Here is a 27,951-nt window from a genome sequence, read left to right as displayed (position 1 = left end):
GCTCTTCCGCGCCGGCAGGGGCAGCAGCGGGAGCAGCGCGAGCGGCCAGGAACGGCCCGGCCCGGCCCGGCGCGGCGGCGGCGGCGGCGGCGACGCCAGGGACCGTGGGCGCCGTTCGCGAGCCCGCCGCAGGGGCCCGGCCGCAGCGCGGGGAGGCCTGGCGGCTGGAGGCCGCCGCTGCCGCCATGCCGCTGCTCTTCCTCGAGCGCTTCCCCTGGCCCAGCCTGCGCACCTACACGGGCCTCAGCGGCCTGGCCCTGCTGGGCACCATCGTCAGCGCCTACCGCGCCCTCAGTCAGCCCGAGGCCGCGGCCGCGGCCGGGCCCGGCGAGCCCGAGCCGATAACGGCCCCGGTGCAGCCGGACGCGGCCGCGGTCGGCCGGCCCGGCGCCGCGGGGCCCGGCGCCCGCGACGTGGCCCAGTATCTGCTGGCGGACAGCCTGTTCGTGTGGGTGAGCGAGGCCGCCCCGGGCCGCGGCGGCGGGGCGCGGGGGGCCGGGCGGGGGCGGGGGCCGCCATGTCACCCATTATCCTCGGGGGGCGTGGCCGGGGCGAGGGTCCCCTCCCCCCCCCCGGACCGCCGAGAGCCGGGCGGCGGTGGGGGCGGGGCCCCGCCCGCGAGCACGCGGCCGGCGCGGACCGGGGGGGCAGCGGGTCGTGCGGAGGGGCGGCCCTGGCGGGCGCCGACGCCCAGGGCTAGCGGACGGGCCTCGCGGACGGGGTCGGGGCGCTGCGGGGACGCGGCGGGGCCCCGGGGAGAAGGAGGGAACCCGGCGGGCGGGGGGGGGCGGCTAGCGAAAGGTGGGAGCGGAGTCGGGGTTCCTGCGAGACCTCGGGGAAGGGCCCTGGAAGACCTCGAAGGGCAGGTTCCCAGGAGGGTGGGTTCCCCGGCTCCTTTATTAAATCGTGGGGGGAAGTTGAGCGGGTCAGGCCCCCGCGAGCGTTGTGAGCGGGGTTCAAAGAAGAGGCGAGGACCGAGGCCGAATTCAGGTGTCGCGTGCGGGAGAATTGGGGGGATTTGGGTGTGTTTGGACATTCTTGTTCGGAGAGAGGCCGTCACCCACACTTTTTTTTTTTTCTCTATTTAGTATGTGATCGTCCTCTTTGGGTCAAACATACAAACCTTGCTTCCTTTGCTGTTGGTTTTTACCCGATTCACAACGGTTTTCTTTGATGTCTGAAGGAATACAGCAAAACATATGGGAGTCAAGGGGCGGGTCTAAATTTTAACTCGGGATTTCTTCTTTTAGTGATCCATTTTAAAACAAGGTTTCCATTCTGCCATTGCGAGATAAGCACCCCATTTACGAGGTGTACATACTGGTTTCGCTTATTGGAAGAGTTAATTTCAGGCTGCGCAGATCAACGGTTATTTGGGCTAAAGAACTTTGCTTCGTCTTTGGCCTTGAATGCCTCTTATGTAAACCCCTAAGTGATCAGAAAAGTTGCTCCTGGTTTTAAGTCTGTCTCTTGGGTTTACTGCCTTGAGTCTTGTCTCCTCCTGCAAATTCGGGTTGAGAGTAGGCTGTAAATGACTTGAGATTAACACTCCAAATGTATAGAATGATACGAAACTCATTTGTTATAATTAATCCCGCTGTGCTTCATCAGGAAGCAGTGGGATTTGTGAACTCTGGGCTGTGGATTAAGTCTCCAGGTCCGTCTGGTAGAGAGATTAGTAGAAGGCAGTGGAGGGGGAAGTTCCATTCTTCGGGGTGGGGTGGGGGTGGGGGTGAGGAGATGAGAACTCCACTCCCTTCTCGTATTTAATTTCAAATCTGTTTTTGCATTTGAGTTAGCAGGTAAACAATTCAAGGTGATATGAAGAATGCTTTTCCCAAATTAAGATGTAATGTAATACTGATATGTTTTTTAAGTGTAGGATATACATGAGCCTTTGAGAAGGAACCACAATGATATTTATATAACTATTAGTATTGTTTAGTGATTTTTTCCCCCCTAGGAGTTGTTTTTTTTCTTTTAAACCCTGTGTTCAGGTTTCAAGGTTAACACCTCTACAAAATAAACGTAAAGCCTGTTGTTTTTTTTCTATGAAAATTATTACTTTTAAGAAAATTTCCTTTTCTTCTCAGTATTTTCACTTCGATGTCTTGCCTGATGCCAGTTTATCATGTCTTCTTATCTTTTGATGATTTTTCCCCCTCTTTCAGTTGATTTTCTGTACTTCCTCCCCTCCCCCCCGCCCCCATCTTCCCTCAGTGGTTTTACACTTTCATCTTGGCCTTCCTTGGTTTCTGAGACCCTCCATGTGTGCACTGTAAGTTTTCCTTCTCCATTACATAATTTCAGTTTCAGCAGCTGAGTATGAGCCACACTCTCAGAGACTTACTTGTGGCCCGACTGCATTATTGAGTGAATAGATGGTGAGGCCTTTGTCAAAATGGATTCTTTTTTGCGCCCTGTCCAAAGATGTTCAGATTCCATTTTTTAAAGACTGGGCAAGACAAAACAAAAACTGATCTTTCTGCCCGTTTGAAAATCCTGTTATTGTTTGGCTTATTGGACTCTCTGAAACTTACCTTTGTAGAACACAATGTAGATTAATACAGATCCGATGGCATCAGGAGGGTTTTTTGTTTGTTTTTTGTTTTGGTAAATCAAAGATACGAAATGTTCACACCTCATTTTTGAATTTTGAATACAATTTTCTAGGAAATACAAAGTAATACTTTACTTTTTGTTTTGCACCCCAAGATGTTCAAGGATGCTGTTTTGGATAGAGAGGATTAAGCAACCCTAAGTTTGATTTTCCTTCTTGGCTCTCACAGCAGCTTGGCATGGTCTCTTAGATGCTTACCGTGTTCTGTGTCTTGTGGATTCTAAAAGCCTTTGAATACAGGCTCCAGAGCGCCCTCGTTTCTCAACCTCCACATACCTTCAACTAGTAGGTGCTAAATGTGTTGAATTTCTTTATTTCATATGCCTATGTGCAAAAACAGGAAGAATCTTTTTTAAAAGTATGTTTTAATTAGGCTGGGGATGTTTGGGTGATTTTGAAAATCCTATTCAGCTGGGGAATATAGCCTGAGGAGTTGAAGTTGAGGTGTTTTTTTTTGGGGGGGGGGTCTTAAAATTTTTTTCTTAATGAACTGGACTGAGGTTCAGTTGTGCTCAGTTGACTGGTTCAGAGCACAATGGAGATGATGAGCCTTTTAAACATCTATTTCATCTTAAAAATTAGGATCCTAAGCCATTTGATGGAACGTTTTGAACAGGGCTGTTGCACAGGGAATAATAATAAATTAGGGATATTGGATATTTTGGACAACTGATTTGGGATATTTTCCTGGTTATTTAATTACCAGAACACTTTTTTTCAGCAGAATTATTTTTATTTCTTTAAAAATATGTCACACACTTCCTTGCCCCATTAGACAGGCAGCACAGAACTAAACAAAATTTAATCTTTTTCTAATGAATCAGATGGCATGAGAGACTGAGGGAGGCCTGAAGAGGTCCCAGGGAGCTTGCTCCCTTAAGATGCTCTCTTAGAGATCCTGCTCCTCTTCTCCTGTGTCCTTCCTTCCCCCCGCCCCCCAAATATTACTCACTTATTTTAAAAGTAGAAGGGATACTGACCTGGGAAGAGGACTATGGCCACTTTCCTGTAAACTCAGTGAATCAAAACCAAAGCAGCCATTACATTGAGTTGGTGTTCGCTGTCATTTGCTCTCAATAGAAGTCATCTTTACTGTCCTTGCTGTTTTAAAAATCATCTGAGCCTCATAGTTAGGGCAGCCCACTCTTCATTTTGTAAGCATTAGGTTTATTTAGGTGTAAGGTTATCCATCTCTTCATTGGTAAAGCAAAACAAACAGTGCCCTTCCTCCTGTTCTAGAAGGCCTTGGTTTCGCATCAGTATCTCACGGTTGCCTTCCGTCCTCAGCCCTTCCTGCCAGTTTTCTTCTTTCTTCTTCCTGGTTTCTCAATTCCAGTCCCCTCAAATGTCCTAGAACCTTTACTTTAAGGCCAGAGCCAAGAACAGGGTACCTTTGGTTGGCAGCTTGTCCCATTGCAGTACATTTGAAAGTACATGACTATTTCGGTTCTCAATTCTTCATGTTCTTGTGACTTTTGTGACCATCCACCTTCCTCTTCCCACCTCTTGTTCGTTCGACAGGGCAGGGCAGGATATTTGGTGCTGGATTTTACTGTGTTCTTCAAGGCTATCAAAATCTTAACGTAGGAAATGAGGTACCTAGGAGTTATCTACTGTTTATAATGTACATACAGTTGCACACACAGTGCATAGTTTACACACAGTTCAGTTCAGACTAAGGGGGAATGTGGGCTGCCGGAGGCTACACACTGGGACAGGGCTCGGTGGATTAACAGGTGCCTCTTCTCCCCACTCCTTGTCCCTGCCCATGCCACCTTATAAACGTGCACCCCTACACAGTACTTATCTCGTACTGCTAGAGGCCTGGGAAGGCCCAATCATTAGCAATGATGGCTGGATTCCTAATAGAAAATTTTTAGAGCTGCTTTTGTTTTTCAACAGGAGGAAATAAACTTTCTTTCCTTGATTTGTGTACAGGTTCTAGTAAATACTGCTTGCTGTGTTTTGATGTTGGTGGCTAAGCTAATCCAATGTATTGTGTTTGGCCCTCTTCGAGTGAGCGAGAGACAGGTAAGTCCAAAGTCCAGGCAGCAGGGTGGGTTCTTGCAACCACAATTTTTTAAAAAAATTTTTGTAGTTGATATAATTTCAAGCTTCCAGAAAAGTTTCGCAAATGCCGTGAAGAACTTTTTGCAGATTCACAGACGACACTTTGTCTCATTTGCTTTAACATTTGCCTTATTTTTTCCTAATATTTGGGAGTGAGTTGTGAACATCATAACCCTTCACCTCCAAATACTTCAGTATTTTCTAAGAACAAGGACATTGTCTTGCATAACCATGGCACAATGATCAAAATCAGGAAATTCAGCGTTGATAAAGTACTTGATGTAATCCGCAGTTTCGTATTCAATGTAGCCACATTGTCCCAATGTTGTTTTTTGTTTTTGTTTTTTTTTTTTTAAATTTATTTTTATTGCGGCGACCCTGGTTAACGAAATCCAGTGAGTTTCAGGTGTGCAATTCAACAGTCAGGTGCATACACATTTCATCGTGTGTTCACTGCCCCTGGTATTGTTCTTAATAGCTGTTTCCCTCACGATTGTTATGAATATAGTTTTTTAAAAAGCATAGATTTGTTTCAGTTTGAATAATCATACATAGCATTCTTTAGAATATGGATTCTTTTCGAAAGGAATTTACGGAGAGATTTTAATTTTTTCCTTTGGAAAAGTAAATTAGGATTTCCTCTACAAGTAGAAAGTTAGTGCCTCGCTCTTGTTTCAGCTGAGATAGTCTGGTTGAACATTATTCTCAGAACGTGTCTGTGAGCAGGACAAGATTTCGATAAAGAATTATGCCATACACGTATTGCACCGTATTGCACAGATCGACAGATTGGGAGTTGCCCAAGGATTTTAGTGGATAAGAGTATAGAATGGCTTTTTTGTTTTTTGTTTTTCAATAAGAATTTAGAACTGGCCTTTAAAACAGCAAAATACAAACAAAACTGTATTTTACTTTGTCCTCCCCCAATGATAAGACACAGGAACCAATTACATTAGAAGTACAGCGGCTTTATTCCTTACCCTTTTCAACTCGAATCTCCTGGTCTCAAGTCAACTGAAGTCTTAGTTTAGAACGGAAATGTGGCTGCTGTGTAGTTGAACTCTTGGATGCTGTTATGAGCAGGACTGTGTTTGCCCAGAAACTTTTCATTAGTATCATCACTTTCTCCAAAATATCAACTCCAGAGGTCTCCCAGATGAGATCACTAGAATATAGACTTTTTTTGGTAGGATACACAAGCTCTTTCTGATGCTTTTTTTTCTTCTTCAAGAAAAACTTTTGATCTGTGGGTCAGAAATTGGTCAGGCCAGACCAGCCATCTCGTTGCCGATGGATTGAGCTGGCACCAGTGGGCCTTAGATATGGCTTTTTTTTTTTTTTTTAATGTTAAATATCAGTTTGAAATTTACAGAAAACAATCTTGGAGCATCACAGAGATTTTTATAATACCTGCAAGTAATCATAATGGGTATTTTTGTTACTTTCAGATTTTTCAGTATAGGGCACAGTTTTCATGCTGTTCTGTGATGACTCATTTTTTGACTGATGTCATCCAGTAGCATTTATTAAGCACCATTTGAGTTAGGACTCAACAGAATTGACATGGGTTCGCTCTGTGGGTGCTTAGAGTTCAAGAATAGAGTGACGCCAGAGGCAAAGACGTTGACTACCTAAAACTGGGTAAATAGTAAACTGTTAAGTGGAGGTTTAGAACAAGGAATTTTTTTTAGCACTTAATGCCTACTGTGACACTTGTTTAAGCGCTGTACGTATGTTACCTTATTCGTTTCCCCACCAATTGCGTGAGATAAAAGTTGTTAAAAGGCCCATTTTAACTGCAAATTGGTACAGCCACTGTGGAAAACAGTGTGGAGTTTCCTCAAAAAACTAAGAAGTGATCTACAATATGATCCAGCAGTCCCTTCACTGGGTATTTACCCCAAAGACTCGAAAACCCACATCTGAAAATATGTTTGCACACCGATGTTCATAGCAGCATCATTCATGGTGACCAGGACATGGAAGCAACCGAAGTGTCCTACGATAGATGATTGGATAAAGCAGCTGTGGTACATATGTACAGTGGAATATTACTCAGCCGTAAGAAGAGATGAAAGACTGCCATTTGCGACAACATGGATGAACCTTGAAATAATCATGCCAGGCAAAATAAGGCAGGCAGAAAAAGTCAAAAACCACATAATATCACTTACACATGGGATATAAACCTAAAAGTAACAAACAGGACAGAGACTCATGGGCATGGACAATTGACTAGTGGTTACCAGCGCATAGGGAATGGGAGAGGAGTGGGGAGGGAGATGGGGTAAAAGGGGTCAAGTAAAGGTGTCAGAAAGAAATCTAACACTGGGAGGGGAAAACAGAATGACATATATATATGCCTTACTGTTAAATCGTACACCTGAAACTGGGTTTCGTTAACCTATGTCACTAAAAACGAATGAATAAAAATAAAAGATCCACTTTATGTACGGGGAAACCAAAGCATGGGGATGTTAAGCGGCTTGGCCAAAGTCACACAGCAAGTAGCTGGTGGAGCAGAGCGTCAAAGCCAGGCACGCAGTGTGCTAGGTTCACCTGCGCTTGCCGTGGCCCAGATCCGGACACAGGCCTTTGCCAGGGATTCCTGGTCCTGGCTCGTTTTATTCACCATACAGAGCATGTACAGAGGACAGCGTGTGAGTTCTCAAAATAACTCTTACTCTTAGTCACGTACCAATTTGTTACACATCGCGGTTCAAGTATTTCAGTTTTTATTTAATTTTGCTTTTCTGTTACAATTTTTTGAATTTGTAAAACATCATGGTTCAAAACTATGTAAAAGTGTACTATTTAGAAGTCACGTTCTTATCCTTATCTTCTTCCCTCAGTCCCAGCACTCCCATAGACGGCTTGGTGGCATATTTTCCCATCTGTCGGCTAGCTGTCCGTCATTGCCCTTTTTTTTAGTATAGTAAAGATTTTTAAACTTGGAAGTCCTCAATGTAGGGAAGAGTGCAGTGAAGTAGGTCCACACTGCTTGTGGGAGTGGGCGTCTGTACACCTCTGGATATCAGGTGTAACCATAAAAACATTCGTAACCTTGGATGGATAGATAATGCTGAAGAAATACTCATACAAGACATTGCAACATTTTCTGACGGTGAAAAATTAAAAAGTTTCGGCGTCCTTCTGTAACCATGAAACTGGTGTATTCAGAGAATATTCACTGATATTAGTAAGGTTCTTACAATGTGATAAGGGAAATAAAGCAGTGTACAAAAATTGACGTTTTGCACATAGGAAGAAGACAAGAAAAATCCATAAGAATGTTAAGACATCATTTTTGTATTACAGTTCTTTATACTTTTACATACATTATTGATTATGGGCTGAAAAAGGAGCATGTTATTTTTTAATCTGAAAGTTGTAAAAAAGTCGAATCTCTATTTTTAAGAATCCAGAGAGTCTCCATATTAAAAATGATAGTTTTAGCCCTCACTATTCTTTTCATTTTGTGTTGGAAGTATATATATTATTTAATACATCAAGTACTAGACTAATATCACTCCCTTTCAATGGCTTGAATTCCATAACTGACTGAGGATCATAATCCAGAGTACATAAATTACTTTCTAGGTGTCTTACCTCTGTTCTTCAGAGAGCTTATTTTCGTCTTTGCCTTCTATTTTCTCATGGACAAGTGTTAAAAAGCTGAGTATAGAGTATTTTCTCCATAGAAGTCAGCTTTCGGTATGTTAACTTTTCTCAAATGGGTTGGGTTTGATGGTGCTCACCTTTATAAACATTTTTCTTTTTAGCACCTGAAGGACAAGTTTTGGAATTTCATTTTCTACAAGTTCATTTTCATTTTTGGCGTGCTGAACGTCCAGACAGTGGAAGAGGTGGTCATGTGGTGCCTCTGGTTTGCTGGGCTCGTGTTTCTACATCTCATGGTTCAGCTCTGCAAGGACCGGTTTGAATATGTGAGTTTCTAGCCCAGCTCTTGGCTCGCTTCGTCACACTTTTGCTAGGTTTGAATTCGGCAGTGCAATTGGGCCATAATAGGCATGTTGGGGAAGCCTGGATCAGGTACTCACTGCCTGTTTCTTGAGGGACTTTGTGCAGCAGCCAAGGAATGCAGGGTCAGTGTCTCCCAGGGAGGTTTCCTCCCCCTCCCAATAGGGCATTACAGTACAGCCCACGTGGGGTCAGTGCACCTACACAGACCATTTTAATCACTACACAAGAAAACCTCAATATATATGCTAAATAAAAGCTGGGCTCCTCCCGATGTTTTCTGTTCTAGCCTCCTTCCATTTCTTCCCCTCTTACACTGGATCTCCTTTCTGAATGGTTTGTTCTGTTTCTACCCCGGGCAAGAACCGCATTTATTCCCTTGGTCCCCTTCGGCCCTGGAGAGAGAGTCCTTTTCCGTATGGGCACAAGCTCTGCCTCTCAGCTCCATGTCAGAGCCGTGCAGGTGAACCCTCACTTATGAGTGCTCCCGAACTAATCGCGTGGATCCTGGGTAAACCTCCGTCTGCCCTTCAGTGAAATCCACTCCAGGGCCTTGTTGGCTCCTTTCTTTACCCAGTCCTCGTGGATGAATGGCCCGCACACCTCCGTGTGAGTTAATCTCAGTTTCAGAGCGTTATAGCTCTTTCGCCATTCAGGGTCAGGAGCGGGAGCTTCTGACCTCCCCAGCAGGCTTGCCGTCCACAGCTTCCTGCTCGGAAGCTCCAGCTCCAAGCCGCCTTTTCCAAGCTGTTGCCCTCGTTGCATCCTGTTAACGTACCATCATAGTAGTAAATTTGGCCCTGGATTGTGCTTCAGTTGATCTAGCCCTAAACAAACTAGGAATGTTACTCCAGGTGCATTTTGGGGAGCAGGGCCAGAGCAAGATCCAGGAAGAAACAGCAGAACGTGGTGGTGTCCTGAGTCCTGCTGATGTTAGGAGAGAGAGTTATGTACCCTTGGAAAATTGCTTCTAGAGGCTTATAATCCCGCTGGTAGGAGGATCCTTGAGAATGTGAGATGAAAATATAATGTATATTATTATAGTTGGTAAATTAAATGATAGAGATCTCTGTATGTCGGATCATACTCCTGTGAATTTTGGCCATCTGGTAATGGGACGCTTTTCTGTGCTCTGCATTTGGCCGTGCGGCTGAGCACAGATCCCCCAGCGCAGCCGTCGGGATTAACCTCGGGCCGCTCAGTGCGGCTGAGCACTGCCCTGGAGGAGAACGAACTCCGTCCCCTGTTTCGTGTGTTTCAGCTCTCTTTTTCTCCCACCACACCGATGAGCAGCCACGGCCGCGTTCTGTCTCTGTTGATTGCCATGCTGCTTTCCTGCTGTGGACTGGCGGTGGTGTGCTGTGTCACAGGCTACACCCACGGGGTGCACACGCTGGCGTTCATGGCCGCGGAGGTAAGGCGCACGCACGAGCTTTCACTCTGATTACGTTCCCGAGTATTTTCAAGGAAGCTAGAGGATTCTCGATAGACTTCCACCCATGAAATGACTGATGGATGTTTGGTCTTTTTTTTTTTTTTTTTTTTTAACAAGCATTTGTTAAGTCCTTTGTTTTGTGTTGGGCACTGGTACTGAATGCTTTTGTGTGTGTTATTCCGTGTAATCCTTGCTACAACCTAAGTAAAAGTGATACTTGCGCCATCATTTAAATAAATAGTGCTTACCGTATGCTAGGAATTGTTCAGAATACCTTACCTGCATTGCCTCATTTTACCATTCCTGGTCCTGAATGGGGAAGCAGGCATAGAGGGCCAAGGGACTTACTTAAGGCTCCAAAGTGGCACAAGTGGCACAAGCCAGGTTCAGTGATTGCCGAGTAGGAAGTATGTTCCCCTGAAGAGCAGTGATTGGTGGTGATTAATAAGAAGTACTCTGTAATTGGTTTTTTAGATACAACATGAGTTAAGATTTTCTAGAATAATATGTAACCCATAGTATTTTGAAAGAATAATTTGATACTCATGTTTATTTTAAAATTGTAAACCTTTCTGAAAATACCAGTATTTATTTATTAGAAGTCAAATTTTCTTTATGTCCTTATACTCAGTGACTATATTTGCTTTTTTTGCCTCAGGCTGAAGACAAAATAATTTAATCTTGCCCATAATTGCTATTATTAATGAAAAAAAGAGAAATAATAGATATATCGAAGCTAATTAGCTAATATCAGAAACACTAAGTTTGAACTATTAACAATTTGTTATAATAGGGTTAAAATTTATTTTGCTTAATAGCATTTATTTCAGAGTATAATAGTGTAAGTAAAATTAGAAAAGGAAGATTTAAGTACTTAATAAAAACATTTGCAGTCCTAGTTGAATACTTTCTGTATGTGAAAAGTATAAAACTATATATCCTCTTGAAAAAAAGCCATTTAAAACTTCGTTTAAATTGACTTCTGTTAATTATTTGTTTTAGATATATTTTATTATAAATCGCCATTTGAATGATACTGTTTTCCTTTTTTGCTTCTCTGACTTTTGACTGACATTAGGCAAACCTTGGACCAAGGCGTACCTATTGAGTCACACTGTAGGACATGTCTTTATTTTAGTTCATTGCTATTTATTCTTGATTATCAAGTTATAAATTTGATATTTGGAGCTAAATTACATTTTTATATTCATAGTGTTTCTTTTCTATGTATGATAAAATATTTTCTGTTTATAGCTGGGAGTTTCCTAATCTCAAATATAAATAATTTTAACAGTTCTATTCTGGGAGACTAAGAGGAAAATGTTCTTAATATCAGTTACTATAAAAAGGGAACTCTCATACACTATCAGTGGGACTGCGAATTGGTACAGCCACTAAGGAAAATGGTCTGAAGGATTCTCCAAAAAAATTAAAAATGGATCTACCTTTTAACTCAGCAGCTGTACTTCTGGGTATTTATCCAAAGAAAACCAAAACAATTCGTGAAGATCTATGCACCCGTATGTTCATGGCTGCACAATTTACAGCAGCAAAGATATGGAAGCATCCTAAACGCCCATCAACAGACGATTGGGTAAAGAAGTTATGGTTCATATGTGCGATGGCATTTTACTCAGCCATTAAAAAAATGAAATTCTACCATTTGCAACAATGTGGATGGACCTAGAGGTTATTATGCTGAGTGAAATAAGTCAGAGAAAGATAAATATGTGATTTCACTTATATGTGGAATCTAAGGGACAAAAAAAACCAAACTAATCAAAAACACAAAATATAGAGGACAACCTGGTGACGGCCAGAGGGGAGGGGGTTGGGTGGCTGGGAGAAAGGGGTGGGCGAAGGATTAAAGAAGCACGAAATAGTAGTTGATAGAAGGTCACGCGGGTGGGGAGCGTGACAGGGAACGCAGTCGGCATTACTGTAATGGCTAGGTGGAGGCGGGGTCATTTACAAACTATATAAAAACCTAACCAATGTACTCTGTACTTGGAACTTATACAATCAAATTTTTAAAATATGTCAATTTGCATAATGTAAAATACCATGAGGGCCTTAGTTTGTGTTTGAGTCCCTTCATTCTCGTTTCTTCTGTGTGGGCAAAGAGAACGCATACAGCGTTGCGTGGAGAGAGCAGGACTCGGATCCAGGGTCATGGTGTCTACACTATACTTTGTGTGTAGGGTCACCTAGTATTACAGAAAACCCTCTTTGGTAATCAGGTATGGTGCCTGAGTGCTGGATAAAATAGACGCGATCGTCACACTACTAGAATGATCCTCCAGATGGTAGGTGGCCCCCCGAGGAGACGGACAGGTGTAATCGTCACCTATCAATAGAAAAGGACTTAATAAAAGATGAGTTTCTAGATCCCGAAACTATTCCGTGGACAGTAGAAGCAGATGAAATAAAATGGTTAACTTGAACGACTTGCCTTTTTTCTCTGTTGGTTTTATTGAGATGTAATTGACGTACAGCGCTGTATAAGTTTCAGGTGAGCGGCAGCATAGTGACTTGATAGACATACGCTGCGAAGTGATGACCATGATAGGTTTCATCAGCATCCATCATCTCTTATCGTCACGAAAAAAAGAAAAATGTTTTTTCCTTGTAATGAGAACTTTAGGGTCCACTCTCTCAGCAATGTTCATATATACATCTAGCGGTGTCAACTCTAGTCACCATGCGGTACGTGATATTCCTAGGACTTAAGATCTTACAAGTGGAAGTTTGCACCTTCGGGCCACCTTCATCGAATTTCCCTACACCCCCACACCCCTCGAACAACCTGCTTTTAAATCGAAATGAAAAATATTTGTCTTTTATCATTCTGTAAAAGTAACTTTGGCCTGAGGAATCCTAAGTTTTATTACAAAGAAAAAAATCTCTTGTTTCTTTTACAGTCTCTTCTTGTGACAGTGAGGACTGCTCACGTGATTTTACGGTGAGTAGACATTTGGAGGGAGGCGATTGAGGTCTCCTCATACAGTTGATTTTAAGATATAACCTGTATAAAATATATAAAAACATGACTATCCTATATCAGGCTTAAACCAAATTCACTTGTAACATTAAATTATTAAGATGATTTTTCCCTATTCACTACAGATATGTAATCCATCTTTGGGACCTCAACCACGAAGGGACGTGGGAAGGGAAGGGCACATACGTCTACTACACAGACTTTGTCATGGAGCTCACTCTCCTCTCCCTGGACCTCATGCACCACATTCACATGCTGGTAAGTTTCCGCAGAAGGAGTCACGTTTTTCAGAAGCAGGAACCCTGGTCAGTACATTAACGAATGAAACATCTGTGGATGAACCGCTTCAAGACCATAAAAAAATGGATGCAGCTGCGCCCCTCCCCCTTTTGCCGCCGGACATAAAGCAGTGTCCTGGGGCCACTTTGGTTGGTGCCCAGCTCAGGAGGAGTTTGCTGACTCTCTTGGGTGACCTAGTTAACTCTGCCAACCAAGGGAATAGATCATTCTTTCGGCGTGAAATTGAGGGGATTCCTCTCCCCATAGCTTCTGTGGCTTCTAATGTTTGGCACTTAGTTACTTTATAGATGGTAATGGCGATTCTTGCAGTGTTGGCTACTTCATGGGTTCATAAATTTTCTATTCTTTGTGATTAAAAACAAAGTCTTCATATTTAATTCCTCCTACTTCATTGTCTTCATTTTATTTCGGTGTGCACAAAATCACAATGTCAAACAGCTCCTCATTGGTTAGCACTCCAGTGATCTAATAATGTCGAGAACATATTTGATGGACAGTTTATTTAAATTATAAGCCTATTAAAGTAGCATTTAAAAATTACTGGTTTAGACACAACACATTTCTAAGTTTACTTCTTTTAACTTTGAAAACATACTTTAAAAGACTATGTATAACTTTTGTTAAAAAAATAAGGAAAAAAGCCCCCCCTCCACCAAAATCCCAGAGATTACTGTTAACATTTTGTCGTATTTACTGCTTCTTTGTGTTTTCAAACACATACATTCATAAATGGAGATAATACTTTGGACATATAGTTTAGGGTTTTTGTTAGCTAATTATGAAATTTTCTTATGCTAGTAAAAATTCTTCTAAACAATTTTAATGCACTCAAGATAAAAATTCCATCATACAGATGTATGATGATGTAATTAACCGACCCCCATAATGGGTTATTTAGATTGTATTCAGTTGTTTGCAAAATCACATCTGTACATAATCTTTTTTTTTTTATCACATATCAGTTTTCTTAAGGTATTTTTAGCCTGCTTTTTTTCACTGAAGTATTCTTTCCAGTGTAATCTTCAAAAATGTTATATATAAAACATATTAATGTTTAATTATATTTTATAATAAATATAATTAATGAGTGTACAGTATTATGTACATGAGTTTACAACCTATTTCCCTACTGGGCATTTTGTTCACTTTCTGTTTTTTTTTTTAAATACATAATTGTGTGGACGGGCGTCTTTTTGCATGAAGCTTTTTAATTTACGATTAGTTCCTCGGGAAAGGTCGCTGGTGAGGGCGTGACGAGGCCAGGGAGCACGGACGTTGTTTAGGGTGGTGAGATAAATATGCATTTGCTTCTGGAAGAGCGTGCCAGGCCCCTTCGCCGGCAATTAAGAGCTGCCGTTCCCACCTCACTGTCGGCACCAGCAAGTTTACGTGCATTTTGACTGCGTGTTTTATTCTCTTTCCCTCTCGTTAAGTTATTTGGCAACATCTGGTTGTCCATGGCCAGCTTGGTCATCTTCATGCAGCTGCGCTACCTGTTTCATGAGGTCCAGCGTCGAATCCGCCGGCACAAGAACTACTTGCGTGTCGTTGGGAACATGGAAGCGAGGTGAGTGAGCACAGGTCGTCATTGCCCAGGTGCACTCAGTTTAGATGTTTCATACTGCCGGGCCTGGACTGTATAAGAACTAGCTTTTGTAAACTGGTAGCAGAATGATGAAGAGTGTAGGTTCTGGAGCCAGTTTGCCTGGGCGTGAACTCCCGCTTGGTTGCTGTGTGTTCAGGTAATTCGTGGTCCGGTTGCGTCATCTCTCAGGAGGGCAGTAGAACCTCCTTCTTGGACCGTTGGGAGGATTCGGCGGAGGGATGCATGTGGTGTGCTTCTAACGTCCTAGTACTGGCTGCGTAGTATGTGCTCAGTAAATATTAGGTGTTTCTCTTCGTGCCATTATTTTAATCATCATTATTATTAAATGGAAGCTTCCTCGGGCATATGCCGTATTTATTATATTAAAGTGGGTCCCACTTAGTCCATATACGTGCATGTTTACACACACACACACGCACTCTCTCACACACACACTCTCACACTCAACCTCATTGAAGGAGGCACTCACTTGACCACCTGAGGCTAAATCAAGCCTAAAAGCGTGAGATTAATGGATGTCATTTTTGTATCCAAGGGGACTGTTTGGTTCTCTGGGGGTCTCAACTCCTCTGATTTGCCCAGAAATGTTCCCTCAAGTCATCAGTAACAGGAGCCGTTGTTAAGACAAAATTAGTTTCTGTGTTTAAGCTCCTCACTTGCTCTTTGATGGGCTGTGAAGAGAAAGCAGATGTAATGTTTTAAGGGTTGGAAATTTTTTTACAGAGTTCCTATGTACTGAATTCTTCTGTAGCTGCTGATAAAAAAGCGAAGTCTATAAAGTGGTGCTCAGTGTGTGTTTGTGGAACTGATTCCTGCCGGGCGCGTTTTGTTCTTCACAGGTTTGCAGTCGCAACTCCAGAGGAGCTGGCTGTCAACAACGACGACTGTGCCATCTGCTGGGACTCCATGCAGGCTGCGAGGAAACTGCCCTGTGGACATCTTTTTCACAAGTAGGAGCTTCGCGCAGGGCCACGTGGGACTGGTGTTTTGTCTGGGGCATGTGGATGCTTTTTGTACCTGGGTTCAAGACTAATCCTAGCAGAGGAGGGATATCACTGCCTCAGACCGGGCGTGGGGCTCGGCAGAATTTTGAGGAGAAGGCCAGCGCTATGATAGTGTTAGTTGGTAGCTGAAATAGAGTGAGAGGATGGGAGGGGAGGATTCAAGGGCATGAGAGGCCAGCATTTTTGGATGATTCAGCCATGTGGATTTTCAGGTCGTCAGAGTTGGAAAGGAAGATGGCGAGGCTCATGGTAAAGTCATATTGAGGAAGGGTCACGGCCAGGAGCATGGTAGATGACCGCATATGTGAACGAAGTAATGCTCAAAACAGACTAGAAATTATGTTAATACTCAGAACATACTAGAAATTATATTAGAATGAAGTAGGGCAAAGAGGTAATGTCAACAGATGTCTCCCAATATTTAAATCTCACTGGTGGTAAATAGAAAATGAAATCTCAACACATTTGATACATTCCGAGTGCTTCTGGTGGATTCTCACAAAATATGCTACGGTTAATTTTTTTTGGTAGCTCCTGTCTTCGTTCCTGGCTAGAACAAGACACCTCTTGTCCAACATGCAGAATGTCTCTTAATATTGCTGACAATAATCGCGTCAGGGAAGACCATCAAGGAGAGAACTTGGATGAGAATTTGGTTCCTGTGGCAGCAGCCGAAGGCAGACCGCGTTTGAACCAACACAATCACTTCTTCCACTTTGATGGTTAGTCGGTTTCAGTCTCTAAACCCATACCAAGGTGTTTTCTACCCTGAAGGCATGCTGTTTTAATTATAAATTGCTCTGTAAGACTAGTTTAATATAATATAGTAGTTTTAATTGGAAGTGTTGAGCGGGTATCGATAGCACTGGTTATTCTATACCAGGCGTTTTGCTAGATTCTGTGTGAAAATGGATGGAGGCCAGGAGCAGGGAGAAGAAGGTGGTAAAATGGAATCAGCCATGCTTGAAAGGCATACACCTGATCGGTTTACTAGTTAACCGTTGGTAATAATTTGTTGCACTGATTTAATACTCAAGCATGTATGATGAAGGGTCATTGCATAGCCTTTCCAGTGAGTGTCAGAAGCAGAATCAGAGTTGGAACCCTGCTTTTATGCCCATAGATACGAATATCCTGCCTCCCAGCATTGGTGAGAGGAGTTGGAATGAAAATCACATTTAAAAATTCTAAGGCCATGGGCACCATATCAGGGGCTGATTGACCATCCTTAATTCATATCCACTGAGCTGTTGTTGAATTTCATCAGTACCAGGACAACCAAATTCTATGAGCTCACATTTCTTACTGTGAAACAGGCATCCTTGGCATCCCGTTAGGAGCAGTGCCATTCAAGTCTCCGACTTACGTTTCCAGGGGTGGAACCTGGTGGGAGTGGCAGCGCACTGGGAAAGTCCGGCAGGAAGGACCAGCGGGGGTAGAGCCAGGTCTCCCAGAAGATACGATAAGGGCCACGTGGCCGGCTGCGCTGGGGCTGTGGAGGGGTTCGGAGGGGGCTGCTCTGGTGGCTGTTAGTTAAGACTCTGCCGGACAGGACTTCTGAAGTATACTAGCAGATCTTGGACATGGGCCCTGTCTCTACAATCTATTATTTTATGAATTATCACTAAAAACTTGGTCAAAAGAGAAAAGTCAACTTTATTTCTCCCTAGTAAGTACATGCAACAAGTGTGTCATTTTTTTAACAAGCACATTGTATGGGGCAAGACCTTTGAGACAACCGTTTAACCTGTAATATTTCACGCCTCAGTACTTTTTTGTGAAGGAAAAAAGAATTACCCCGAAATGTGTGGCTCGATACTAAGTTCTTTTACAGCCGATACTTGGGTGGCATATCTCTTAGGATCCCTTTCGCTTAGAAAAATAGCAGAAGCAGCAGAGTTCCTGGCGCCAGTAGTCAGTCCACAAGCTTGTCATAGAACTCTTTGAAACAAATTTTGAATCAAACAACCAAGGCCTTTAAGTTGTATTATTGAGAAACTACCTGAAAATCATATCTCTAAATGAATAGTATTTAAGTGTAGTGTGAAAGAGGAGCAAAAACTCATCTGCTGTAGCTTTAGAGCCATGAAAAGCTTCCTTACATCCTAGGCTGAGAGTGGACTGAAGCTGTGTGTGTCTAGGGCCCCTGGAAGGCAGGAGAGCCAAGTGGTCATGTTCTGGAACCTCACTATCTGGCTTCATATCCTGGCATCATAATGAAATTGTGTGATCTTGGGCCTGTTACCTAACTTCTGAGTGCCTTGGGGACCAAAGACCAAGGGGGCTTGAGTCAAATCTCTGAGAGGAGTAAAGTAAGAATTAATACTAGATGGAACCATGTAGGCTTTTAATGTGGATTAAGTGAGCCAATCTACCTGAAACCCTTGGTCCAAAAGGCCTGGCATAAGGTAAGCCCTCAGTGAATACCAGCTGGTATCGCTGAGTGGCCAGCTCTACAGGAGAGGACATGGGGAAAGAGGTCTCTAAAACTTGTGCTGGATTCTCATTTGTTTTAGGGTCCCGGATTGCAAGTTGGCTGCCGAGTTTTTCAGTCGAAGTGATGCACACCACCAACATTCTGGGCATCACGCAGGCAAGCAACTCCCAGCTTAATGCAATGGTAAGGCTCGCTCCCTGCTTCAGGTGAGTTAGTAACCAGCGGGGAAGGCCGGACGGGAAGGCACGTGCAGCGTGTGTGACCCCGTTGGTCCTACTCCACTCTGGCAGAATGGCAGGGTTCTGGGGGGCATTTTATTTATTCACTGGGATCATTTAAAGTCCTGTGTTTTAAATTTGAAACTGGTTTGAAAACCGGCTTTTGTTTTACTGGTGTGGTAAATAACCTAACCTTTTCTGAGGACTGCTGGGTTCACTCGGTTGTGATCTAGATCAATCTTGACTCTTAATTGTAGTCAGATATATCGGGGGAATTGTGGACAGGAGTGAATGGCGTGCCTTTTTAGCAAACTTCTGTTAGGCTACTGATTGTGTGTTTTTGACCCCTGGCCCCTCCTGTCCCCAAATAAATAAGTACGTGTATTTTGAGATATTGGAGCATGCCGTTGGTTTAAGGATATTATTAAAATACTTCAAGATTCTTCGAAGTGTTTTCCTTAAGCTTTGTCATATGGTGTGCATTTTTATTTTATAGTGTTGGAGAAACATGTTTCGCCATTGTTGAAATTTAGTGTTCATTGTGATAATAAACTTAGGCCTGCTTGAATGGGGCCTCTGGCTGACCTGGGTGATCCTGGCCAGGACTTCCAAAGGTCATTGGTCATTTGTTCATTCGTCCGTTAACCTTAGTGCGTTTGTTCAGCAAAGTTGTACTGGAGGCCCGTTGCCCTAACAGTGCTATGCAATGTAGACAGATCACACTGCACCTGCCGTGTAAACAAGGTAGACATGTGCCCTGTTCTCAAGACGTGGAAATTCTGGCTGGGGAGATGATAATAAACACAAACAGATGAGGTCATTGCTGAGGGTGACGGGTGCTCGGAAGGCAGGGAGGCGCGTGCTGGGGCGAGCAAAGGCTGTCTTGGCGGAGATGTGCAGGGGAGTTCTCTCCGAGGACATAGTTAAACTGAGACATGCAGGAAGAGAAGGAGGCACGTTGGGGGAAGGAAGCAGCGGAAACAGGTACAAAGGCCATGAGGTGAGAAAATTCTGGAAACAGGTCATGGTGGCTGGAGCCTAGCAAGTCAGGGACTGAGATTGTGACATGAGTTGAGATTGTAGAACCAGGTTGTACAGGGATATGTAGGCCATAGTACAGTTTAGATTTTATCATGAAAGTGTGAGAAGGCCATTCAGGGGTCCCCCGCCCCGGGGACTGACAGGAATGAGTTTGCTTTTGAGAGGAGAACAAATTATCGAGGAGCAAAAATGGAGGCAGCGAGACCAGTTAGGAGGCTGTCACAGTAGTTCAGGCAAAAGAAAATGGTGGCTTGGACCAGGGCGTGTGTGTAAAGGTGGACAGCAGGGCAGGCTTCAGGTGTCTTGGGAGGCAGACTGACAACTTGCCGCGGTTCTGACTCGGGGGGTGAGGGAAGTGGAGGAGCGAGAGCCGATGTGTTGGTCTTTAGTTAAGCCGCTGAGTGGGTGCGAGAGGTGTGGACTGAGAGAGGCCTAGGTGTCCATCAGCAGACATTTGGATAAAGCAATTATGGTTCATACATGCAGTGGAATATTACTCGGCCATAAAAAATGAAATCCTATCATTCGCAACAGCATGGATGGACCTAGAGGTTATTAGGCTGAGGGAAATAAGTCAGAGAAAGATAAATACCATATGATTTCATTTAATACGCAGAGTCTAAGAAACAAAAAGAACAAACTAATAGAAAACAGACCCACAAATACAGAGGACACTCTGGGGACGGCCAGAGGGGAGGGAGCTGGGGGACTGGGAGAAGAGGTGAAGGGCTAAAGAAGTACAAATTAGTAATTGATAGACGATCACGGGGGCGGGGAGCACGGCGTAGGGAATGAAGTCAGCAGTAATGTGATGGCTGTGTAGAGCCAGAGGAGAGAGAGCAACTGGGGGGGTCATTTCATGAAACATGGAAATGCCTAGCCAATATGCCGTGTACTGGAAACTGATAATAAAATGTTAAAAATGTGGTATATACATACAAGGGAATATTCAGGCATTACAAAAAGAGGAAGTGTTGTCACATGCTACAATAAGGGGATCCCAGGACCCCCTCGCGGACGTTATGCTAGGTGAGATAAGCGAGTAACAACAGTAGACTGCATGATTCCGCTTACATGAAGTACGTAGATTAGCCAGACTCCTACCCACAGAAAGTGGACTGGTGGCTGCCGGGGTAGGGTGAATGGGGACTGTTTAATGTGTATAGAGTTTCAGTTTTGCAAAATGAAAAAGATCTAGAGATCTGTCGAACAGGAACGTGTAATAGTTAACACTATTGCACACTAAACAATGGTTAAGATGGTGAATTTTATGTTTTTGACCACAATAAAGAAAAAAAGGCCCGCCCGCCCGCTGGCTCCCACTTTCTCAGCGGAGCCCTCAGCCAGGTCACCTGCAGGGTGAGAGTCGTCGTGGTGGCGTCGGTGGCCTGTAGCCCAGTGTGGCGACCGAGGCTCCTGTCAGGTTCCGCATGGGCACCTAGGGCTCAGGCAGCCGTTGAAGCTCTGCGGGTGACTGACTCTCCTCACCTGCCTCCTTAAAAGGGTCAGAATTCATGGGCCCGTGACCCTCGGAGGACTAAGGACTGTGTTCTTGGAACGGGTGTGTTTGGAATTCTCAGGCAGGCCCTGGTGGTCTTCCTCCAGCTCTGTGGTGGAGTGGGATCGCTTATTTTTAGCACAGCTAATTCTCCAGAACCATACCTTTTGTTAAATAAAGATCCAATATTTAACTTACTGGATTTTCTGGAAGAAAAGCTTTGGTCTAGTGAAATGAATCTTGGGCGTTTTTTCATTTGGGAAATGAGGAGAAGCTGTTTAAGAATAGAGACTGATAGTTGAGGTTCTCATGGACCTGGGAAAAACCGGTCGGCACACGTTGATATAAGCAGTAAGGGGGCCCCGGGACCCAGGGGACCCCAGGTCCTCCTGCTGTGTGCCGCCCGTCCAGCCTCCCCTACCCTCACTGTGACCGAGCAGAGCTCCTTGCGGGTTCCAGCCTGGTCTTCTCACTGGGGGCGCTGACAGTGAGGCTCATTCCTCCTCGCTGTCCCGTGACAGGGACACGTTCCTTAGGAGCCACCACCCCAACAGAAGACTTTACCGTGCCGCTAAAGCAGTTCGGTTTTTTCTCCTTTCTTTTTTCTTTTGCTCATCGGGACTTATCCACAAATAAAACCTGGAACGTGAGCTCTATAAAATGAATAGACGTACGCGAAAACTCCGGAGCTTCTCTGCTGAAAGCAGAGGCCGCGTGCCAGGACCTGCGCCCGCCCCCGGTGCCCGCCCCTGCCCCTCGGGCGCTCCGTGGCATCTCCGACATCCCGTTTGGAGTGATAGCCCAGAGCAGTGCTAGGAGTTCACATTCTTTATAGTCTTTTCCAAACTGAGGTATAATTTACATATGTTCACCCTTTTTAGGATCCAGCTCTGAGTTTTGTCAGATTCATATAGTTGTGCGACCCCCGCCAGAACCAAGATACAGAGCAGTTCCGTTCCCCCTCCCCTCGCATTCCGCTGGGCCCTTCGTGATGACTCTCCCCGTGCCCCTGCCTCTGGCAGCCGCTTGCCATTTGCTGTTCCTGTAATTTTGCCCGTTCCAGAATGTCATATAAATGGGACTATTCAGGCATAGCCTTTAGAGTGGGGCTTCTTTCATGTAACATAATGCGTTTGAACTTCATTCATGTGATGTGTATCAGAAGTTTGTTTCTTTTCGAAATTATATCTTTAAAGAGAACATGTGTTCACTTGAGTTATGCTAAGCTTTAAAATATGTCTTTTTAAAAAACTAGAATATTCTAGTTGAGCCCGTTTTGGGATCTAGCTGGGTTTCTGTGCTCTTTTTTTTATTATTTGAAATATTATTATGTGAAATTGCTGGTGTCTCATGTTATCTATTAGGCATCCTGGAAAAGTATTAAAGGCAGTGTAGCTGGCTAGCGATCTGCAAACAAGTGGCCCCTCACCCTTGTTCTCGAGGCAGAATGCCAAGTTCAGTGCCCAGAGCCTGCCGTACACCACGACCTCGTCGAGGAACTGCTGAGAGTGAACATTTCTGAGGCCTTTGCATTTGTGTCTCTCTAGGCTCATCAGATTCAAGAGATGTTTCCCCAGGTCCCTTACCACGTCGTGCTGCAGGACCTCCAGCTGACACGCTCGGTCGAAATAACAACGGACAACATTTTAGAAGGGCGGATTCAAGTACCTTTTCCCACACAGGTGAACTGTGGCTTTAAGCATGGCAAATGGTTCTCGCCTTCACAAAAATTAGTCCTCTAGACTTGTTTAGTTACTTTAACAACTGAATATTATTTATGATTTGGTGAAGGGTGTTTGTAATTTCCCCAGCTTTCCAAATTCTGACCGAGAACAGACCCACCAAAGAGTCTCGGATTAAGACAAGAAGAGGTGTCCTCGGGTCAGTGTTTACCCCGACACACACTGCAGACCAGCCCCCCTGCCAGTCCGGGAGGTCATAGCATCGGTTCCTTTTGGACAAGGATTGGCCACCTTTTTCTGTAAAGGGCCGGTAGAAATGCTTTAGCTTTCCAAGCCCAACAGGCTCTGCTTTAACGTCTTACCTCTGCTGTCAGAGCACAAAAGCAGCTGTGGACAATATGTAAATGAACACACCTGTGTTCCGGTGCAGCACGAGTCATGGATGGCGGGAGAATCTGGCTCCCGGGCTGCAGTTTGCCAACCCCCAGCTCCAGGAGAGAGTGTCCCATGTCCTTGGTTGGCTTTGCACGTTGGCGTGGTCCTCCATTAGGTATAATAGCTGTGTGAGGCTGCACTTTTGACTTTTTTTAAAAGGTCAGGTTTCCCTGCCCATCACATGTAACCTCTGTGATGGGTACTAGATGTATTAACATTTTAAAGACAAACTTTTTGGCAGGACCAGGGAATCACCTACCAAGAAGTTATGCAGCTTCAGCATATAAAAACATACAGAAATATATTAAAACTCTAAAACTTGACGCTCTTTGAAGAGGGAATATCTGGACTTTGGAGTCAGGTGAGCTTGGATATTAGCCAGGGCTCACCAGCCCTGACCTGCTAGACCTTGCTGTTGGCTGTGGATTCCCCCAGCAGCAGACCCTGAGACAAGGATTCACATGGGAAGCGTTCCAAGAAACACTGGCAGCCATGGGGCTGTAAGATGGAGAAGGCAAGGCGGCCAGTAAAGGCTTTGTTATCCAGCAGGTTACAGTCGGGGCGACTGGAGCTGGGTCCCCCTGGGGGCCTCCGAGATCCGGCGTAGAATGCCTTGTCCCTCAGCGGGGTGTTTATTAATAGTTCCCATAAATCGCTGGTGGAGGGCTGCTTCTAGGGGGCAAAGGTACCTCGTGCACCCAGAGTGAGTCCTCAGGCAATGAAATGCAGACACTGGCCAGCCAGTGCTGCGGACCAAGACCTACAGGGATGAGGGCAAGGCCCACCGTGGCCGCAGCTTTGGCCAAGGTCGCAGACAGGCTAAAAATTGAAGGACAGCAGCACCTGCTTCGTAGGATGTAGAGAAGACCCGGGAGATGATCGTGTCAGGGGTTTTCCACAAAGCACCGGTGTCATCCGCCGCGGTCATTTGCTCATTGTTGTGCACGTACTAGTTACTGCAAGGGAAGCTAAGTGCGGAGCCAGTGGAGACCCCCAGACTGACGCCTGGGCCGCCTTTGTCTAGGCCTCAGTCTCAGTAGCATCGCCCTTTGGGGCCGCGTGGGGGCCAGCTCCCTCTGCCTGCTGGGCGTTCCCTGTCCCTGTCTGTAGGTTTGGCGCGGCTCCCGCTGACTGGTACTGCTTCTCTTTCAGCGGTCAGAGAGCGTCCGGCCCTCACTGAACAGTCCTGTGGAAAGGCCGAACGGCGAGCAGGAGGACGGGGAAGCTTCTGCTCAGGTAAGGTCTTCACACGAGGCAGCGTGTGGGCTTGGGGGGTGTGGTCCCGTGGGGGTCTTCAGTCCCGCCTCCAACGGTCGTCGCGCGTAGGACAGAGTGTGGAAGAGGGCCATGTGCCATGCCAGCCTCAGTGTCTAATGTCGGCACACCAAACTGTGCCCGTGGCGTGTCCTGCATTCCACCCGGGGCCTGCAGTCCGCCCCATGGGGATTGTCCTCAGGACCAGAGGAGAAGCGGCTCATGCTCCTTCTCTTGAAGTCCCCTTACTTGCTTTACTGAAGTCAGGGGGAGGTGGCGGTGGTGGAGGGCCGGGTGGTGACAGAAAAGTGCTGCCCATCAGGAACTCCTAAAAATAGGCCTTTCCCTTAGCCTCGTCTGCCTCAGCTTTGTCCTTTCCTGGAGGCGGTGGCCGTGCTGAGGTCGGCCGGCCTGGATCTGTGCGTGGTAGCACCAGCATCGGTGGTCAGGCACCTGCCTAAGCATGGGGGGCTCCGAGCCTCGTCTGGGCCTTGGGGCCTCAGCCAAAACCAGAAGAATCCCATTTCAATATCCTGTTACACAGAGATCCTTAGAATTTAGCCCTTTAATCTGCTTGACCCCGTTTTCCGAGTCAGTGAGGACATAAAATTTATGCAGTAAGTGCGTTAAGACTTGTTTAAATGTTAGAGCAAGTAGTGGAGTTAAACAGAAAAGCGCCCGAATGCAAACCAGCAGTTAGTTAACTGTCACTTTCCAGGAGCGCAGTCTCGCGGCGTTGTTCACGGTGCTGCTCATTTGCTAGCGCTGTCTAGTGGGTCAGCTTCTGTGCTTGGTGGTGCGCAGCCCGGTCCCCGCCAGGGCCCGTTTTTGCCATCGCACGTGTGCCCGTGGTCCCCGCCTGGCAGCCGGCCTCCCCTGGGTCTGGGACACGGCGGCACCAGCTGGGTCACTCCGGCCAGGCGGGGAATCTGCTGAGGAGGACAGCCTGTGCTCACGGGGCCCTTTGCTTCCTCGATGTCCAGACCGAGCATCTGCCTCTGGACATCAGTCCTCAGCTGGAGGAGGCGCTGGACTTGAGCGAGGTGGAGGCAGAGCCCAGCGAGGGGGAAGACTTCGAGGCGCGGGGCAGCCGCTTCTCCAAGTCTGCCGACGAGAGACAGCGCATGCTCGTCCAGCGGAAGGACGACCTCCTGCAGCAAGCCCGCAAGTAGGTGCCGCTGCCCCAGCTGGCGGGCGCCCCACACGGCCCTTGTCATGTCTTTTAAACAGATGCCAGTGTTGAAAAACCACTTCAGGTCACTTAAAAATTCAGATTTCATACCTTTCTTGAAAAACCAGAGGATCTGGTTAAACCAGGCCCACTGGTGCCTTCCCGCGGCCAGCGCCGTCTCCGTCTCCTGTGGACATCCTCAGCCACGCCTGCTTGCCAGCACACTCACGCCACCACCGTTCTAAGCCCCGTCTGTTAGTTATTCCCATTCTCTCGACCCCTCTAAGAGGGAGCGCTGCGATTCTGCCCGCCTGACAGACGTAAAGCTGGCGAACCAGGCCTGCGGAGGTTAGCACTGCCCTGGCGTCCGGCTCCCGGGCTCTCCCTCTCGGCCACTTCACCTTGCAGCCCGCACACCCGTGGGCCACACTTGTCACTGGTCAGTTGCAGCTGGAGCCTGGAGTGTTCCTGAGGGTGGGCTGGCGCTTTTTATTTAAACTCCTGGGGACAGGGCCAGTATCGTGTCGGGCAGGCAGGGCTTGTGAGTGGGGACTTGCACAAGTGTGTGTGTGTTGGGGTGGAGGCACCCACGGGAGAGGGAAGGACTCAACATCTGAGTTTGCTCCTCTGTTCAGGGCTGAGTGACAGTTTTATGAAGCGGGGCATTAAAAATAAACAGATACTTCCTGTTTCTGTATGCGTGTGCTCCAGAGCTTCCCTCTCTCTCATGCAAATCCTTTGTTCTTTTTGTTCAAGGCGTTTCTTGAACAGAAGTTCTGAAGATGACTCAGCCTCAGAGAGCTGCCTACCCTCAGAAGGCACGACCTCTGACCCCGTGACCCTGCGTCGAAGGATGCTGGCTGCGGCCGCCGAGCGGAGACTTCAGAAGCAGCAGACCTCCTAGCGCTTCCTGGCCGTCCTCAGCCGCCTCCCGAGCAGTGCGCCCACCAGAAGAGGCCTGTCCCCAGTTCCGCCTGCTGTTTGAAGAAGTGGGCCTGACTGCATTGCCGCTGTATAAAGCACGTGGTCTTAATAGTGTTTGGACAGCTGACAAATTTAATCCTTTTTTGTAATACTTTCTATGTGACGTTTCTTTTCCCTTTAGAAACACTGCACATTTTAACTCTAGGCATGAACACTTCTGGTCTTAGGGCTGGGAGAAGATCACGAGGAAGTGGGCAGCCAGAGACCCCGAAACCAGCAACTTGGGTTGCTGCTTTATACATAAGTCACAAGAAATGCTGGTGTCTTAGCTCCAAATCTGGCGGAAGCGTGTGGGGGTGGGGGGTTCAGGGAGAGCAGAGGCAGAGGCACCGCGGGTGCCTGGCTCCAGGCCGCTGGACAGCTGCTCCTGTCAAACTGCTGTTGGCGAGAAGGCTGGACGCACGGGCTGCAGGGCAGCTTGGGAAAACAGCACGTGGTTTGATACCTGGAGCACCCAGACCTGTAAAGTGCGAGCAGGTGACCCGTGGTGTCCCAGTACACTCAGAACTTCCTTTCTGAGCCCTAATCAAAGCTGGCTTTATTTCCGTTAATGCCGGTGCTCCTGCATCTCACCAGTTTACGCTGTGTGTCCTCTTTTCTGCATTGCATAGCCCCCCCCGGACATGGGGAAGGCCAGCTCTGAAAGGGTTGAGCAGCAAGCTTTGGTTTATGGTTTGAATTCCTCGGTCAAGTAAATTAGGCAATGCCAAAGGCTGCGGGTTTGGTCCTTGGAGAAAATGTGGGCCTTACAGGATGGGAGAGGAAATTTTGGAGGGCTGTACTGAAGAAACAAAAGTTATCTTTTGTGTCTTTCTTCCCATGGAGCCCTTCATTTTCATAACTTTGTTCCTGTTGGTTTAATTAAACGTAGAAAGGTGAGATGTTGAGCCCACCTGCCCTGGAGCTGACCCAGGTCCTGGCCCTTTTCAAATTCTTCACACATTTAACTTTAAGGATTTGAAACACGCAATCATAGGTTACATAGTTCAGTTTAATGTCCGATTGGATTTTTTTTAAATGTTGGAAAGCATAGTTTTTTGGTAGTCCTTTTGGGGAGAATCCAGTATTATCTAAAATTATTGGCAAAGTTAAATGTATTTTACCTAACTGAAAGTTTTTAGAATGTTGAAAAGTAATTGAAAAAAGAGTGACGAGTAAATGTTTAGGCCAAGATAATTTATTTCAATAAATCTTTCAAAAGCCTTACCTTGAAA

The 27,951-nt window shown here is 45.8% G+C and overlaps 1 protein-coding gene across 2 annotated transcripts; it reads left to right on the top strand.

Annotated features, from left to right (window-relative positions):
* The first annotated feature begins 6 nt into the window (after positions 1-6).
* AMFR (autocrine motility factor receptor) lies at positions 7-27,951 on the top strand. 2 transcript variants are annotated; one of them, XM_016124081.2, is made up of 14 exons: positions 7-452; positions 4,559-4,651; positions 8,473-8,637; positions 9,933-10,085; positions 13,028-13,068; positions 13,233-13,365; positions 14,841-14,974; positions 15,853-15,963; positions 16,549-16,739; positions 18,534-18,637; positions 22,759-22,893; positions 24,481-24,564; positions 25,566-25,750; positions 26,510-27,951. In XM_016124081.2, the coding sequence occupies exons 1-14, from the start codon at positions 186-188 to the stop codon at positions 26,655-26,657; spliced, it is 1,944 nt and encodes a 647-aa protein (XP_015979567.2). In that variant the 5' UTR covers positions 7-185; the 3' UTR covers positions 26,658-27,951. The 2 variants fall into 2 exon arrangements, with proteins under 2 accessions (XP_015979567.2, XP_036087186.1); XM_036231293.1 differs by lacking the exon at positions 7-452 and adding an exon at positions 900-990.

The sequence above is a fragment of the Rousettus aegyptiacus genome, unplaced genomic scaffold, assembly GCF_014176215.1.
Source record: "Rousettus aegyptiacus isolate mRouAeg1 unplaced genomic scaffold, mRouAeg1.p scaffold_m13_p_14, whole genome shotgun sequence".
In the NCBI taxonomy this organism is placed as follows: Eukaryota; Metazoa; Chordata; class Mammalia; order Chiroptera; family Pteropodidae; genus Rousettus; species Rousettus aegyptiacus.
Note: the sequence above shows the minus strand (reverse complement) of the source record. Positions and strands in the feature narration are given on the sequence as shown.